This window comes from Microtus oregoni, unplaced genomic scaffold (assembly GCF_018167655.1).
Source record: "Microtus oregoni isolate MIOR12 unplaced genomic scaffold, Mior012 000015F_ref0000493, whole genome shotgun sequence".
NCBI lineage: Eukaryota > Metazoa > Chordata > Mammalia > Rodentia > Cricetidae > Microtus > Microtus oregoni.
The window spans coordinates 15,401,160-15,416,847 of record NW_024543074.1 but is presented as its reverse complement, the minus strand read 5'-3'; the positions used below and the strand labels follow the sequence as shown (position 1 = coordinate 15,416,847).

At 42.0% G+C, this 15,688-nt stretch overlaps 1 protein-coding gene across 5 annotated transcripts in view; it reads left to right on the top strand.

The window, feature by feature from the left end:
- Ap2b1 (adaptor related protein complex 2 subunit beta 1) overlaps window positions 1-15,688 on the top strand; it is a 125,075-nt gene that overhangs the window by 12,252 nt on the left and 97,135 nt on the right. For all 5 annotated transcript variants that reach the window (XM_041665412.1, XM_041665411.1, XM_041665413.1 and 2 more), the window contains exons 2-4: window positions 3,959-4,019; window positions 10,626-10,731; window positions 15,294-15,429. In XM_041665412.1, the coding sequence (XP_041521346.1) occupies window positions 3,983-4,019; window positions 10,626-10,731; window positions 15,294-15,429 (279 nt within the window). In that variant the 5' untranslated portion in view covers window positions 3,959-3,982. The remainder of the gene's footprint in view (window positions 1-3,958; window positions 4,020-10,625; window positions 10,732-15,293; window positions 15,430-15,688) is intronic.

The window sequence follows — 15,688 nt, the reverse complement described above, 5'->3', positions numbered from 1 at the left end:
TTTCCACCTCAGCCTTGTAAGCAGAGGTTGCCGGAATGACGCTTCTGCTTTACAGTTCCCTGAACTTTGGCTAGTTAGTGACTTTATATGCAAAGAAGGGCATAGTCGCCTTGCCGATGCTAGTGTTAGTTACCATTTCCCAGAGAACCATTTGAAATTAAGACCTTATTAACTTTTTTCTGACCTTATTATACTCAGCCTATTAATCTTATTTCAATGTTGAGTTTCTCTTTTGGGGACTTGGAGGAAGGGAAGGAGGGAGGGACTTTGACAATCTATATTTGGCAGAAACTAGGTTATGCTGCTATAGATTATAGCCGTGTACAGGGAGGCCTGTGAAAGGCGTTGGCATCACAGTGCGGGCCAGGACAAATGCAGGTGATTACATACTTTGCCTGGTGACTGCTTTGTTCTCTACCAGTGTCCCTAGGTCACACCATCAATCAGCTAGTGACTTTTCAGGCTTGACGTTGTTTAAGTTCCTATGAGTTCAGATTCCATTGTGGCTTGCTTATTTCTAGGGGTTTCCTGAAAAGCAAAGATTTACTTCAGTAGGAGTTTGAATTTTGAAGCACTGGGCAGGTTGTATTATCTCCAGCTCCCGTCCAGGCTCTTTTTCTGTGGTTTCTAATATAGGCATATTAGATCCAGTTTTCATATCTTTGGAGAAGCTGGTGTGTGTATCTGGCTAGTACTTGGGCTATTTCACTTAAAAATACGTATATTTAACTATTTTGAGTTGAAAGTTACAGTGACATTAAGGTTCTGCCATTACTACCGCTTCTCTCTCTATTTTTTTGGTTTTTCGAGACAGGGTTTCTCTGTGGCTTTGGAGCCTGTCCTGGAACTAGCTCTGTAGACCAGGCTGGTCTCAAACTCACAGAGATGCGCCTGCCTCTGCCTCCCGAGTGCTGGGATTAAAGGCGTGCGCCACCATCGCCCGGCTCGCTTCTCATTTTTAATTAAATATTTAATATTCATATATGCATATATTGTGTTTAGATCCAGTCTACCCCGATTCCTTCCTTTCTACTTCTTTGCTTTTGTTTAGACTATTTTCATTTTTTTTCCCTTGGAGGTTGTTTGTTTTTGCTTTTTCTTAAGGCAAAGATAGACTTGTCCGCAGGATTCTTTGCCTATATGAGGGGATTGTTTCATCATAATTGTTTACCATAGTGTCAGTTAAGTGAGTGATGTATTTCCCTGCTTACTTTTCTCTTTTTAAATTTTTTTTCTTTTGATGGAGCAGTCTTATGCCTTCTAGGTAAGCACTCTACTGTTGAGCCATATCCCTGTTCTGAATTGGTGCTGAGGCCTGAGCATGGGGTTTCCCATGTATTGAGCAAGCCCTCCATCTCTGAGCCCTTCTTTATTTATTTTATTTTGTGTATGGGTATTTTGGCCACATGTAGGTCCATATAGCACTTTTGTACTCAGTGCCCCCAGAGGCCAGGAGAGGTCCTTTGGTCCCCTGGAACTGAAGTTACAGATACAGTTGTGAGCTGCCAAGTGACAGAACCCAGATCCTCTGAAAGAGCAGCCAGTGCTCTTCACTGCTGAACCACCTCCAGCCTTATTTTTTTATTTTATTTTTGAGACAAAGTCTCCTTATATTATCTAGACTTACCTCAGCCTCCCAAGTAGCTGGTCATATCTCTTTATTTCTTTTTGTTAGAGCAGAGATTCTTGGTTTAGGATCTATGTTGCAGTCTTTTTTTTTTTTTTTTTTGATTTTTCAAGACAGGGTTTCTCTGTAGCTTTTGGTTCCTGCCCTAGAACTAGCTCTTGTAGACCAGGCTGGCCTCGAACTCACAGAGATCTGCCTGCCTCTGCCTCCCGAGTGCTGGGATTAAAGGTGTGCGCCACCACCGCCCGGTGCTATGTTGCAGTCTTTTAAAAAAATTGTTATTTTATGTTTTTGGATGTTATACCATGTATATGTCAGTGTACCGTGTGTGAGAGGCCAGAAAAGGATGTTGGATCCCCAGGAACCAGAGTTACAGTGATGTGTCTTCATGTTGGGTGGCGGGAATTGAATCCTACAAATCATGAAATGTGTAGGCTGTTAATAAAGACATGACTTAAGGTGACTGATTTACTATGAGCAGAGTATGTTGAGAATTCCTGTTAGAATGTCATGTTATCTGGGTATAGTGGCACGTGTGTTTGCAGCACGTGTGAGGCAGAAACAGGAGGATCACCGTATGAAGCCAGTCTGGTCTTTATAGCAAGTTTGGAGCCTGCCAGGACACAGAGAAGACCCTGTCTCAAAACAAAAGGAAAAAATAATCTTATATATGTGTATGTTAGCTTTAGAAAGCAGAGTGCTTTTGTGCAATTTCCCCAAGTAACTGGGTGAAAAACTTCCAAACAGATTTTGTTTTTAAATCATAAGTTTGAAGTTTTGATGATTCCGTGGGCTTTAGAATGGTTTAACAGCATTCTGTGTAAACAGTAAGTTTTGACTGGCAGCTTCTAACACTCTTGTCAGGCACTAGTGATTTTCTGTACCTCTTTTCTCTCTCTCTCTCTCTCTCTCTCTCTGTCTCTCTCTCTCTCTCTCTCTCTCTCTCTGTGTGTGTGTGTGTGTGTGTGTGTGTGTGTGTGTAAACTAACAGACAAGATTTCTAGTACAAATCCTTAAAAAAAAGTCTGTCGTTATTTGAAATAGGATCTTTCTATGCAGCCCTGGCTGGCCTTGAATTCAGTATGTAGACTGAGTTGCCCTTGAACTCAGAGATCCTCCTGCCTGTTCTGTGAAGAATTCCTAACGAGTCGTGTGGCACACACCTGTATTCCCAGCACCTGGAAGGTGGAGACAGGAGAAGTGGGATTCAAGTCATCTCCAGCTATGTAGCAAGTTTGAGACTATCTTGGGCTACATGATGCCTGTCTTAAAAACCAAAAAGAACTGTGTGTGGTATCGTGTTTTGTAAGCGCAGTGCCTGGACAGAGGGCAGGAGGAGAGGACCTTTTACATAGAGAATTCCAGGTCAGTCCAGGGCTACAGAAGCTGTCTCAAAAAGCTCAAGGCAGCTCACTGGTTAAGAGCACTTGCTGCTCTTGTTCTTTTTACAGCACCCACATCAGGTGGCTCACAGCCATCTGTAACTCTAGCTTCAGGATCCAGCTCCTGTTCTGATCTTCTTGGGCATGGGTGCACACACAAGTAAATAATAAAAATCTTTAAAAACAAAAAAAATCCCTAATTTGTCTGCTTTCTATTTAGTTGATGCTGTGAATGGATTGATAATGGCATTTTCTGGATTTTTGCTAGAAAGATGTGAAAACGTTAATGCAAACCTCTGTGACAAACATCAAAACAGTTTCTGTAATCTATGTGGTATTCATGGTTTCTAGCTCTTTCATTTCTTTCTTTTTTATTTTTGAGGCAGGGTCTTCTGTAGTTCAGGTTCACCTCAAAGTCACTGTGTAGCTGTGCTGAGGAGAATGACCTTGAACTCCTGGCCTTCCTTCCTCTACCTCCCAGGGCAGGGAGTAAGGCAGGCCTCTTATTTTCTGAGACCCTTTTTGCCAGCAGTGTTTAATAGGTTGGCAGAATTGTTTCTGCCTTTGAGCTGAGGCAGGGGAGTAACCAGGTTTTTTCTGATTAGAAAGTTATGGAGAAATCTTTGGCACTAAGACTTTTTGTCTTAAATGTTTGAGTGAGTGGCTAAGGTGTATTTACAAAGGTGCCAAGCTTGTCCTTGGAGGCTTCAGTGCCATAAGGGGTTCAGGTTATTACCCTGTTCCATTTGTCCTTCATACTTTGCCCTAGAAGCTCCTTGAGGCAAGTTGCAGTTTTTCTTTCCTGGGCTGCTTGAAGCAGGGATGGTGGTGCTAACAGGAGAAGCTACTCCTTTTGTTTAAAAGGTCTTAACTATAGATGGTCTTCAAGTCAGTCAGATGCCTTGCTGAGACATACTTTGGCTAACAGCATTCTTCACTCTTGCTGTAGGTACACTCTTAAAGATCCAGAATCATGACTGACTCCAAGTACTTCACAACCAATAAGAAGGGTAAGTAGAACCTGTCCAGTCTTCAGATTGTTCACTTAAGTTGCTGGGTTACCTTCCCCAAGTAGAATGTTCTGAAGTTTTTTACATGTGTTTGCATCTTCTCATTGGGAATCTGATGTTTCTGCAATTAATTGTGTTTGAATAAGTAATTAAAGTGTAGGGGACTTTTTATGCTCGCTCTCCAGCGCTGGGGATCTAATCTAGCCGTCAAGCTACACCTCCAGCTCTTCATCGCCTTTGTGGGCAGTAATATAATGTGGGGCTTACACGTGAGTGAGGACCTAGGAACTAAGGACTTTTCTTGGGAAAATCTGCTTTCCCAAATTGTTTCCAGAGCTATGGATGGCCTTCAGTCAGGGGTAGATTAGCGTCACTGTCCTCATCTTACTACACACCCAGCTGAGCTTGCTTTGTTTCTCGGGGTCAGAAATTTTGGTTTTGTATTCATCAGGTTTTATATTTGTTGAAATATTCTGGGCATGGCACCAACTACTGTGGCGTTTATTGCTCTTGATTTCCAGTGTCTTGGCCTGCTCCTCTGGTGTGTGTATCCTCCAGTGGCTGGAATGTGACAACTTTGCTGGCATAGAATTTGTGTTTATTTGCCCTGAAGTAGTCTCTGGTGTGCTGTCTTGACGCGTAGTTGCCTTTGAGTATGCACCCTGCGCATTTTGCTTGGTACCTTAACACCTGTGGAGGGTGTTCCTGATTAAGTACTCAAATTTCCAATTTCCTCTAAGTCAGAGTGGGTGCCAAGGGTACCTAGTACTCAATCTTGGTTTCTAAATAACATTTTCAGCCTGGCAATGGTGGCACACGCCTTTAATCCCAGCATTTGGAGGCAGAGGCAGATGAATCTCTGAGTTTGAGGCTAGCCTGGTCCACAGGCTGAGTTCCAGAATAGCCAGAACTACACGGAGAAACCTTTTCTCAAAAAACAAAAATAAATAAATACCATCTTTCACTGAAAGGATCCAGAACTCGTTTGGCAAATACTGATTCCGGGGCTGTGTTAAGTTGAGGGTGAATATCTTCTAAGTAAGGAACTACTCAGAAAATGATGGGCCATCAAGGACCACCCCCACACCTTAAAGGAACTTCCACTGGCCAAATTTGGGTAATTTGAACAACAAAAAAGTGATTAGAGTAAGGATTATAACCTATTGAATATAATCAAGGTCCTTAATTCAATTCACAGCATCCATATGGTGGGTCACAACTGTTTATAACTGGTCCCAGGGAATCTGTTGCCCTCTTCTGATCTCTGTGGGTAGCAGGCAAAGCATTCATATACACACACAAAAAAAAAAGGTAAAAATCTAAAAAAGACAAAACAAACAAAAAATACAACAACAAAAAACCAGATGCGGTGTTTAGAACTTTATCCATATAATCAATGTTATCAGCACCAACAACAGGTCAAAGTGACACCATTTGCCTTTGGATGTGACGTTCTGTGAAGTTAGCTTGCCAAATTCATAACCTTATTATAATGAGGGAAATCCATGGCAAACTGGACGTGCTTCTCATAATAAGGGTCCTGTACTCAAAAAATCTTATCATGACCCAATACTCGGGAGGGAGAGGCAAGTAGATTACTGGGAGTTTAGAGTCAGCCTGGTCTTCATAGTTCCAGGCTAACCAGGGTACACATTAAGACCCAGTTTAAAAAATATATCATGAAAATAAATTGTTTCAGATTAAGACTAAAGAGACATGCCAATAAATGTAATTCTTATTCTTAAGCAGAATGTGCCCTACAGCTGGGCATGGAGTGGGAAGAACAAGGTCCGTTTAGGTTGTATTGATATTTTAATTAAAATAATTAAGGAAAGTTTCTTAACCTTGAAAAACACAAGTTATATATCAGGGCTAAAGATGTATATAGCTTTAAATGATACAAGAAAAAGGTCTGTGTCTATGTAGAGAATTATAAAGCAGATGCATCAAAATCATAACTGTGGGATACAGTTTGAAGATTGATTTGTTTTGTTTTGTGTTTGGTGATTGGTGATAGGAGATCTTTAAAAATTTGTTTATTTATTATTATTATTTTATGTGTATGGGTACTTTACCTGCGGTATGTCTGCACCACATGCATGCCTAGTGCCTGTGGAGGCTGAATAGGACATCAGATTCCCCCTGGAACTGGAGTTATAGCCAGTTGTGAGCTGCCATCTCAGTACTGGGATCAAATCCAGGTCCTTTGGAAGAGCAGCCAGTGCTCCTAAGCTCTGAGCCATCTCTCCAATCTCTGTTCTGATCTTTGCTATCTAATCTGGTTTATTTAATGTTGAGTTAGATTCTTACTACTGAGTAACAAAGTTGTCCTAGAACTTGTGTTGTACCCCAGATTAGCCTGGAATTCACTCTTCTGACATCCTTTCAAGTGCCGGGGTTACAAACACACATCCATCACCATACTAGGCTGAATATTGAGATTTTAAAGGCTCTACAGACATTTTTAATGTGTAGTCAACAAAGAGAAAGAACCATTTTTAGCTGCTAGCAGCACTTGGTAGATTTGACTAGTGGAAGGAGTGGGACTGGATAATAAAGTGTGCATGCAAGATACTTTGGCTCCCCTAGTACCTGTTTTTATAGATCTATTCAGTTTCTTCTCTATCTTTATTATTTATACCTCAAAAAACATTTGCCTGCCGGTCATGGTGGCATATGCCTAGAATCTGCACCTAGGAGGCTGAGGCAGGATGCTTGTGAGACTGGATTGGGCTACATAGCAAGACCTGTCTCACAAATTAAACAGGCCAGGCGGTGGTGGCGCACACCTTTAATCCCAGCACTTGGAAGGCAGAGGCAGGCGGATCTCTGTGAGTTTGAGGCCAGCCTGGTCTACAAGAGCTAGTTCCAGGACAGGAACCAAAAGCTACTGAGAAACTCTGTCTCAAAAAACAAAACAAACAAAACAAAAAAAAAAAAAAAAAAACAAAATCAAACAGGGCTACTGAAAAAGTCCTTGTAAAGGTCCTTGTTGAGCAAGCCTGTAAAGGGAAGGAGAGAGCCAATTCTACAAAGTTGTCCCCTGTCCTTTATACACTTAGTATGGCAATCTCTCCCACACATACATCTCACATGCTCGCTGTGCGCGCGCACGCGCGCGCGCACACACACACACACAGCCATTAAGTCCTTGTTACTCTTTTCAGTTAACTACTTAATCATTTGGATATGTATTACTTTTTCTTCTGCTAATACTTTATGTGCTTTGGTGACCAACATATTATCTATAATGACAGAAAGGTTTTTGTTTTTGCTCTTTATTTTTTTGAGACAGCATCTCACTATGTAGCCCTGACTATCTTGTAACTCACTCTGTAGACCAGGATGGCCTCGAGTTCACAGAGATTCTCCTGCCTCTGCCTCCTGAGTGCTGGGATTAAAGGCATACACCACACCTGACCTTTTTTTAAACAGGTTTTTAAAACATACTTGTTTAGCATACCTTCTCTTGTAAAGGTGCAGGTGACATTTATGAAACTTTGAGACATACCAGTTGAGTCACTGCTAGATAATACCAAGTTTTTTGAAAATGGATAGACCGTGTTCCTTTTGCTTCCTGTGCCGCCCACCAGAACCGCCTCTGGAGCAGATTCTTTACATTTGTGCTTGGTTCTGGAATCATTTCAGTTACATCCTGTTTTGATTCTGCAGCTCCTGCTGCTGCTCACAATTCAGACTTTCTGAAACCCTGCTGTTTGCCCTTCACTATTCCAGAAGTAAATGACAGGAGCCCTGAGAACTGCATTTGGCAGCACAGGTCTCGGTGAAGAAGAGAATGACGCTTTTAAAGGCCTAGCCTTTCTGCCAGTGTTATTTCTGTAGTTGTCAGTTAAATGGGGTTGTGATTTTTAGAACAATTTGCTTGCCTGCTGGGGATGGATATTGATAAGACGAGCTTTTTTTGTGCTCCATTTTTATGTCTCTTGTCAGTATACTTCCTGCCAGGGGCTTCAGGGAGATGACTTAGTGTGCAGACTGGTTGAGGACGTCCAGGTAAAATGAGCATTGAGAACAGTCTGGAAGGTGGTGGACAAGTGCTGTCGGAGACCTCTCGTTCATTTCCCAGACTTCCAGACCTGAACTAATCACACAGAAACTATATTAATTACAATACCATTTGGCCAATAGTTTAAAGATATTTCTAGCTAGCACTTACATCTTAAAGTAATCAATTTCTATTATTCTGTGTATTACCATGAGGCTCTTGGTTTACCTGCAAGGTTCCAAGATGTCTGTCTCCTTTGGCAGCTACATGGTGTCTCCCTGACTCCGCCTTCTTTCCTTCTCTATCTGCTTGGATTGAAAATATTACTCTATTCTGCCCTGCTGTAGGCCAAAGCAGCTTTATTCATTAACCAATAAAAGCAACACATATGCAGAAGGGCCTCTCATACCAGACAAGGGGCAATATTGTCAAGTTTGAAGGTGTAGATGGGAAAGATGGGTGAGGTGGCACACACTTGCAATCTTAACAGTCTGAAAGCAGAGGCAGAGGATTGCCTATGAGTTAAGAGGCCATCTTAGTTCACATTGTAAATTCCAGGCCCCATCACAAGCAAAACAAACACCAACAAAAGGTGGGGGAAGACATAGAAGGAAGACATGGAAGTAGGCATCAACATGGTGGTGGGGGGAGCTCTCCTTCCAGTCTCCCTTTCCTTTGTCATTTAGGACCATTGCCTTTTTACTTTGTCCCTGTGTTCTAAAGACAGATGAGGCTCGAGATGGTGCCTTAAAATAGTGACAACAGTCTTTGATGCTTACTGAGTAGCCATTCAGAATTGGTCCTTTAGAAATGGCTTGAAGTTTCACTCGACCTCCTCCTTTTTTCTTGCTTTCTGAGACAGGATCTCATGGCCTGGAACGTACTAAGTAGTAGTAACTTACTAAAGCTACCCTTGAACCTGTGGCCGTCTTCCTTCCTGCCTTTGCCTCCTAAATGCCGGAAGTACAGACATGTGCCACCATGCTGGGCTACAGTGAATTGATTGGGGCTGAGCCCTTAAAGTTCTGACAAAGGTGGTGATATTTTCATGTTTATTGTATTTGTGTGTATGCGTATAGGTGTGTGACACAGCACACGTGCAAATCAGATGACGACTTTCAGAAGTCAGTTCTCTTCACCATTTAGGTTCTGAAGCATCTTTAACCATTTAGCTATATCACTAGTCCTATGTATTTATTGAGGATTTCATACACGTATGATGTATCTTCATGTCCAGGACCACTTCCCCCTTCTTTTTTTTTTTTTTTAATAATCCACTGAATCCAGTTGGTACTGCCCTCATTCATGCCCATGAACATGGGAGCCATCTAGTAGAGTGTGGACAGTCTCAGTGGCTACACCTCCAAAGAAAATGACTCAGCTGCCAACACCTACCTACCGACAGCCCCCAAGCTAGGGGTTGAGCCTCGTGAGTGCCTCCCCAATCCATGCTTTAATGTTGGCTGCCTTGTTGTGCACATAACCATAGGAACTGTGAGCTAAGGAATGCAGTGGCCATCTCATGCACAGAAACAGCACTTCACAACCCTCCTCCCCATCCTCCAGCTCATACGCTGTTTCCATCACTGCTCCTTCTGTGATGCTCTATGAGCCATGGGGCAGGTAAGGTGGTTGATATAGAGATTCCGGTTAAGGCTGCAGACTTGATCACATATTCTCAGCACTTTGAGTAATTTGGACTCTGCAATAATCAATGTCTAATTCAAAAAAGCTTTTCTGACCAAGATTGAGAACAGCTCTAACCCCTGAGTATAAATGTGAGCATGTAGAAGACAACATAGTAAAACAGCAGCAGAATAGCAGGGATAGATTGCCCGCCATGGCCTACAGCCTCCCTGGCCCTGGCATTTGACCAGGTTTCCAGTACTGTATTAGTTACTTTTCCCTTGCTATGACAGAATAATGTGACCAAGAAAACGTACAGACGGAGGGGTTTCTTTGGGACTTCCAGTTCCAGAGAGATAGGAGTCTGTCACCATCATGGTGTGCAGGCAGGCAGATGGTGATGGTGTGCTGCAGCTAAGCGTTCACATCCAGGTCCACAAACAGGAAGCAGAGAGGGAACAGCGGGAATGGTGCCCTTTGAAACCTCAAAGCCCTCCTGGAGTGACACACTTCTGCCACTAAGACTGCACATCTTAATCCTTCCCAAGCCACCTCCCTACCTTACATTTATTTTGTTTTGAGATCCTTAAAATTCTGCTGTGAGATCATCCTTCAAATACCCTGTGTAGCCTTGGCTATCCTGGAACTCACTCTGTAGACCAGGCTGGCCTTGAACTCACAAATTTGCCTGCCCCTGCCTCCTTGGTGCTGGGATTAAAGCGGGTGCCATCACTGCTAAAGAAAGGTCTGCATTACATTTTCAAAGACGACAATTTAAAAGGCTTTAAAAATTTATTGATGGAGTCTTTGTTGGTGGGTCAGTTAATATTCTGGGGCTTTGGATTGCACATTTCATAATTTTTAAATAATCGTAGTTCAGTGGCTGCCTTGCTATCCTGGTGTCATTTTATATTACAGTGTTCTCCCCGTTCTCTAGTCCTGAGACTACACCTGTTTGTTCTCATCTCTTTTAGGAGAAATCTTTGAATTAAAAGCTGAACTCAATAATGAAAAGAAAGAAAAGAGGAAGGAGGCTGTGAAGAAGGTGATTGCCGCTATGACCGTGGGGAAAGATGTTAGGTAAGGGTGAAGACACTTACACCGCAGAGAGCTCAACCCGTTTTTATAGTTCTCACTGCTTTCCTATAAAACCATAGACCACTGAGGTACAATGGTGCACGTCTGTACTCCCAGCTGCTTGAAACACTGAGGCAGGAGGATCACTTGAGTCTGAGTTGGGCGCCCAACTTGGACAACATAGCAACTCTATCTCAAAAAAAGCAAACGCATAGCCAGGCGGTGGTGGCGCACGCCTTTAATCCCAGCACTTGGGAGGCAGAGGCAGGCGGATCTCTGTGAGTTCGAGGCCAGCCTGGTCTACAAGAGCTAGTTCCAGGACAGGCTCCAAAACCACAGAGAAACCCTGTCTCGAAAAAACAAAAAAAAAGCAAACACATAAAAAAAAAAAACCTATGAGAATGGGGGGTTGTCCCGTTGAAAACATCACAAGGAAGTGGCCATGCTTTTATATCAGCTCTGACCTAAGTGTTTCATTAGTTTGCTGTTTTCATTTTTGTTGCTTTTGGATTTAGCGTAAACTGTCTTTAGCCCTGGCACAGGTACATATCTGTGGCCTCAGACAGTTTTAGGAGCTGATAAAAAGCTGCTGAGCTCACATACTCTTTAATTGGGTTAAGCTGGTGTCCTCCGCTGTACGACTCTACATTCTGTTGTCAGATTCCAGGTGAAAGCCAGCACGACCAAAACTGCCTCCATCTTTGTGATTAGTGAGACTTTAAAATGAGTAAGGGTCGTCTGCAGCCCCACAGCTTTCTAAGGGCCTCTCCTGAGTTCAGGAGATGAAAGCTTTCTTAATATTTCTATGTTCTTTGCCTCTGTACCATTCTGAGCTGATAGAAAACAGTGGTGGGTAATATTGCCAGATACAGGCCATGGTGCTGGCCTGCATAGTCCTTCTGTTTTTTACTATCAAGAAAAAAGAAGTTACAAGAAAAAAAAACAGTTTCATTTAGGATTGTCATTGATGATGCAGTAAAATTTTATTTTATTCAATAGCTATTTTTTAATGTGGACATTAGAGGACAATTCTCAAGAGTCTGTTCTCTCCTCCCACCCATGGAGTCCTGGATTAAATCAGGCCGTGCAGCCCATGTGCAAGGACTCTGTTTGCTAAGCCATCCTGCCAGCCCATGTGTGTGTGTGTGTGTGTGTGTGTGTGTGTGTGTGTGTGTGTGTAAGCTGTGATTTTAATATACCGTGTGTGATTAGGGGGTTGGAGAAATGGCTCGGTGGTTAAGAGTACTTGTTACTCTTGCAAAGAACCTGGGTTCAGTTCCCAGCACCCAGAAGATCCAACACTCTCAACACCTTGTGACCTCCTCAGACATCAGACATACATGTGGTGCACATGCATACATGCAGACAAAACACTACTTGTATAAAATAAATATATGTGTGTGTGTGTGTGTGTGTATATATATATATATATAGAGAGAGAGAGAGAGAGAGAGAGAACATTATTTGAAAAAGATACTAAACTATTTTTTCATTTTTTTGAGTCATATATTCATATGAAGCTGAATTTTCTTGTACTTTGGCTGAAACATCCCACAGCAGATGTAGTAACGAGGCTCCCGTTGTTTCTACTTAACTAGGTCTTGTAGAGCTTTACGAATGTGTAAACAAGGGACTGATGAGGTGGATCAGTGGGTAAAGTCGTTTGCTGCAGAGCCTGATGACCCATTGGTTCCCCTGAACCCAGCAGAGAACCACTTTTAGCAGGTTATCTCAGATCTCTGCATATGTGCTGTAGCATGAATGTCCACAAACACATACAAACAATAAGCAAAATGTAAAGCACTGCCATCTTTTTTGATTAAAATACTAATTTTAAAATAATTTATGAAATGGGCTTAAGATTTATTTTATTTTTTTTAAAGATTTATTTATTATGTATACAGTGTTCTGTCTATCTATATCCTTGCTGGCCAGAAGAGGGCACCAGATCTCATTACAGATGGCTGTGAGCCACCATGTGGTTGCTGGGAATTGAACTCAGGACTCTTGAAGAGCAGTCATTGCTCTTAACCTCTGAGCCATCTCTCCAGCCCTTTATTTTATTTTTGAGACAAAGTCTTTCTATTACATACCTCTGGCCTTCCTGGAACTCACTATGTAGACCAGACTGGTCTCAAACTCACAGAGATTCCCCTGTCTCTGCCTCCCATGTGCTGGAATTAAAGGTGTGTGTTACTATGCCTGGCTTATGTTTGTTAATTTAAGTGAATTCTTGGTGTACTAAGCCTAAAATATTTACTGTCTTGTCCTTTTATGAGACAGGACCAGGAGAAACCTTCCTCAGGACATCAGGAGCATCAGAAGATGCTGAGCTGCCTCCTGTCCCACCACTGATATCTGGGCTTACTGTTGTTTATGGGGACAGCTCTGAGCCTTTGGTCTCGGCATTCACTTTCCCTGAGATCTCCAGAAAACTTTTGTTTGTGTGATTTATACTTATTGACATTCAAACAGGAAAAACTGGGAAAGTTTTGAAGTGCTAGTTATTCCTCTTGAAGTAATAATAATAAACCTTTGAAGTCTGCTATAATTTTCTCTTGTTGGTGCTGAGAATTGAACCTAGGGCCTTGCCTACAATAGGCAAGTCCTTCTTCACTAAACTCCTTCCCAGCTTTCTTTTTCCTTTTTATTTCAAGAGAGTCTCACTATGTTGCAGAGGCTGGCTTTGAACTCTCCCTGAAGCACAGGCAGGCCTTGAACTTGCAGTCTTCCTGCCTCAGCCTCCCAGAAGCTGGGGTTCAAGCATGCACCAGTGTGCCCAGCTTCAGTCTTCTTGTGAAGGTTGTTAGAATTACTTAGGGTTGTAAGCATACCATTGAATAATGTTTTGTAATTACTCACTGGTTTTGCAGCCTTTCTGCATCTCTTTAAGGCCAGAGAGATGGCCTGATGATCTGAAACCAGTCACTAGGGTCCATGTGGTTCCTCCATATCTGCACAGACCAGATACACTTGAGTATTTCCTTTTAAAAAAAATGATACCATGTTTATGACTTAGGAAAGTTTCTGTATTATGCTTTTATGTGTGTACAAGACATATTATGTAAAATATACTGACATTTGTGGTCTTTTTCCCTATATTTGTAAGATATATAAAACTAGAGTCTACAAAGTATTCTAATAAAGCTTTGGAAAGGCTGTTTGCTAACTTTCTAGTTAACTTGTATTTTTAAAATATGACTCATTTTAGAAGCCTGACTTGGAATTCAATCCTTTAAGGCTAATGATGCTATTTTATGAGTGCATCTAGACATTCCAGTTCTTATAAGAGAATGGTAGGTTGTGAAATGATGGCTGGTATTGGGAAATCAATAGACCACTTATTTGATAATACCTCAATTGTAAGAGCATAGTGCTTTCTAAAAGTAAGTAAATTCATAAATTCTCCCAAAAGGGAATAAGGACACTTTGGAGAAATTATTCATTCCAGATCTTTATTAAAAATTTAAAACTTGAACATTTTAAAAATCATAGAAACATTTGAAAATATAGGGTCATATCACAAGAAACTGGGCGCCACCTAAGTTCCTACTGGTCAAGGGTGGAGGAAAATGAGCATTAAAGCATTGGAATGCTTTGATACCACCATGAACTGATGTGAAAATTGTTATTTTTTCTTTGTTTGATAAAGCTATTTTTTTAAAAAAAATATGCCTAGCTTATTATAGATGAAACAACATAATGTAAGCTGAGTGTGGTGGTTCACATCTGAAAACCCAGCCCTTGGGAAACTGAGGTAGGATAATAGTGAGATCAAGGTCATCTGGCCTACATAGTAAGTTTCAGGTCCCCCTAAACTATAGACCCTGCTCAGAGAGCCAAGCCCTAGGCATGTGGCTCGGTAAGAAATATATCTGTGATTCATTTTAAAATCTTTCCAGGATTTGGAACATAGGTCAGTAACAAAGCACTTCCCTAGGATGTGTGAGGCTCTGGGTTTTGTCTCTGTCACTGAACAAGGAATCTAGAGTCAGTAGTGGGAATGAGGTTTGAGGGTATATGTGAGTCAAAATGGAGCTGTATCAGCATTTGTGGGTAATGTAGATGTTGGGCTCATTCTGTTGCTCTCAAGTTTTTCATAATAGTTTCTCCACTCCACAAAAGCTTTGAGAGAAAGAACTAAGGATATAGCTCAGTAGTAAAGTTCTTGAAACCATGCACAAGGCCCTGAGTTCAGCCTATGCACTACAAAACTAAACCATCTAGAGAGCTGACAGTCTGTAGTACGATTGATTGATTGATTGATTGATTAGTTGGTTGATTGGTTTTTCAAACAGTGTTTTTCTGTCTAACAGTCCTTTGTAGACCAGTCTGGCCTCAAACTCACAGAGACCCACCTGCTTCTGCCTCCCAAGTGCTGGAATTAAATGTGTACACCACCACTGCACGGCTTATTTTTATTTTAGTTACTCATTTCCGTGAAAATGAGTTGTCACCATTGTCCTCTTGTCAAATGGCTCTGGAATCGAAGGCCGTCACCTCATTATCTGTGAACAGCTTAGCACTGACACTGCTTCACTCATTTCTTCCTCTTCTCTCCTCAGCTCTCTCTTCCCAGATGTGGTGAACTGTATGCAGACTGACAACCTGGAACTGAAGAAGCTGGTGTACCTCTATCTAATGAACTATGCCAAGAGTCAGCCAGACATGGCCATCATGGCTGTCAACAGCTTTGTGAAGGTAGTTTTCCCAAGGACTCAATCTTCAGAGTAGCTTTCCTTCATTTGTGTCTGCACTGCAGACAGAAACCTGTGTTCTAGGGACAAAGTCCTGCAGGGAAGTCCTAGCAGAGGACAGGACTTTCACTTTGTAAGCGTTCTGTACATCAGCGCGGAGCAGCCAGGGACATTGAAACCATGTGAGAAGCCTTCTGCTTGTGGGGCTTGGTCCATCCATCCTTGCCAGATGAATAAAAGAAAGCCTGGTGAACCTCAGTGTC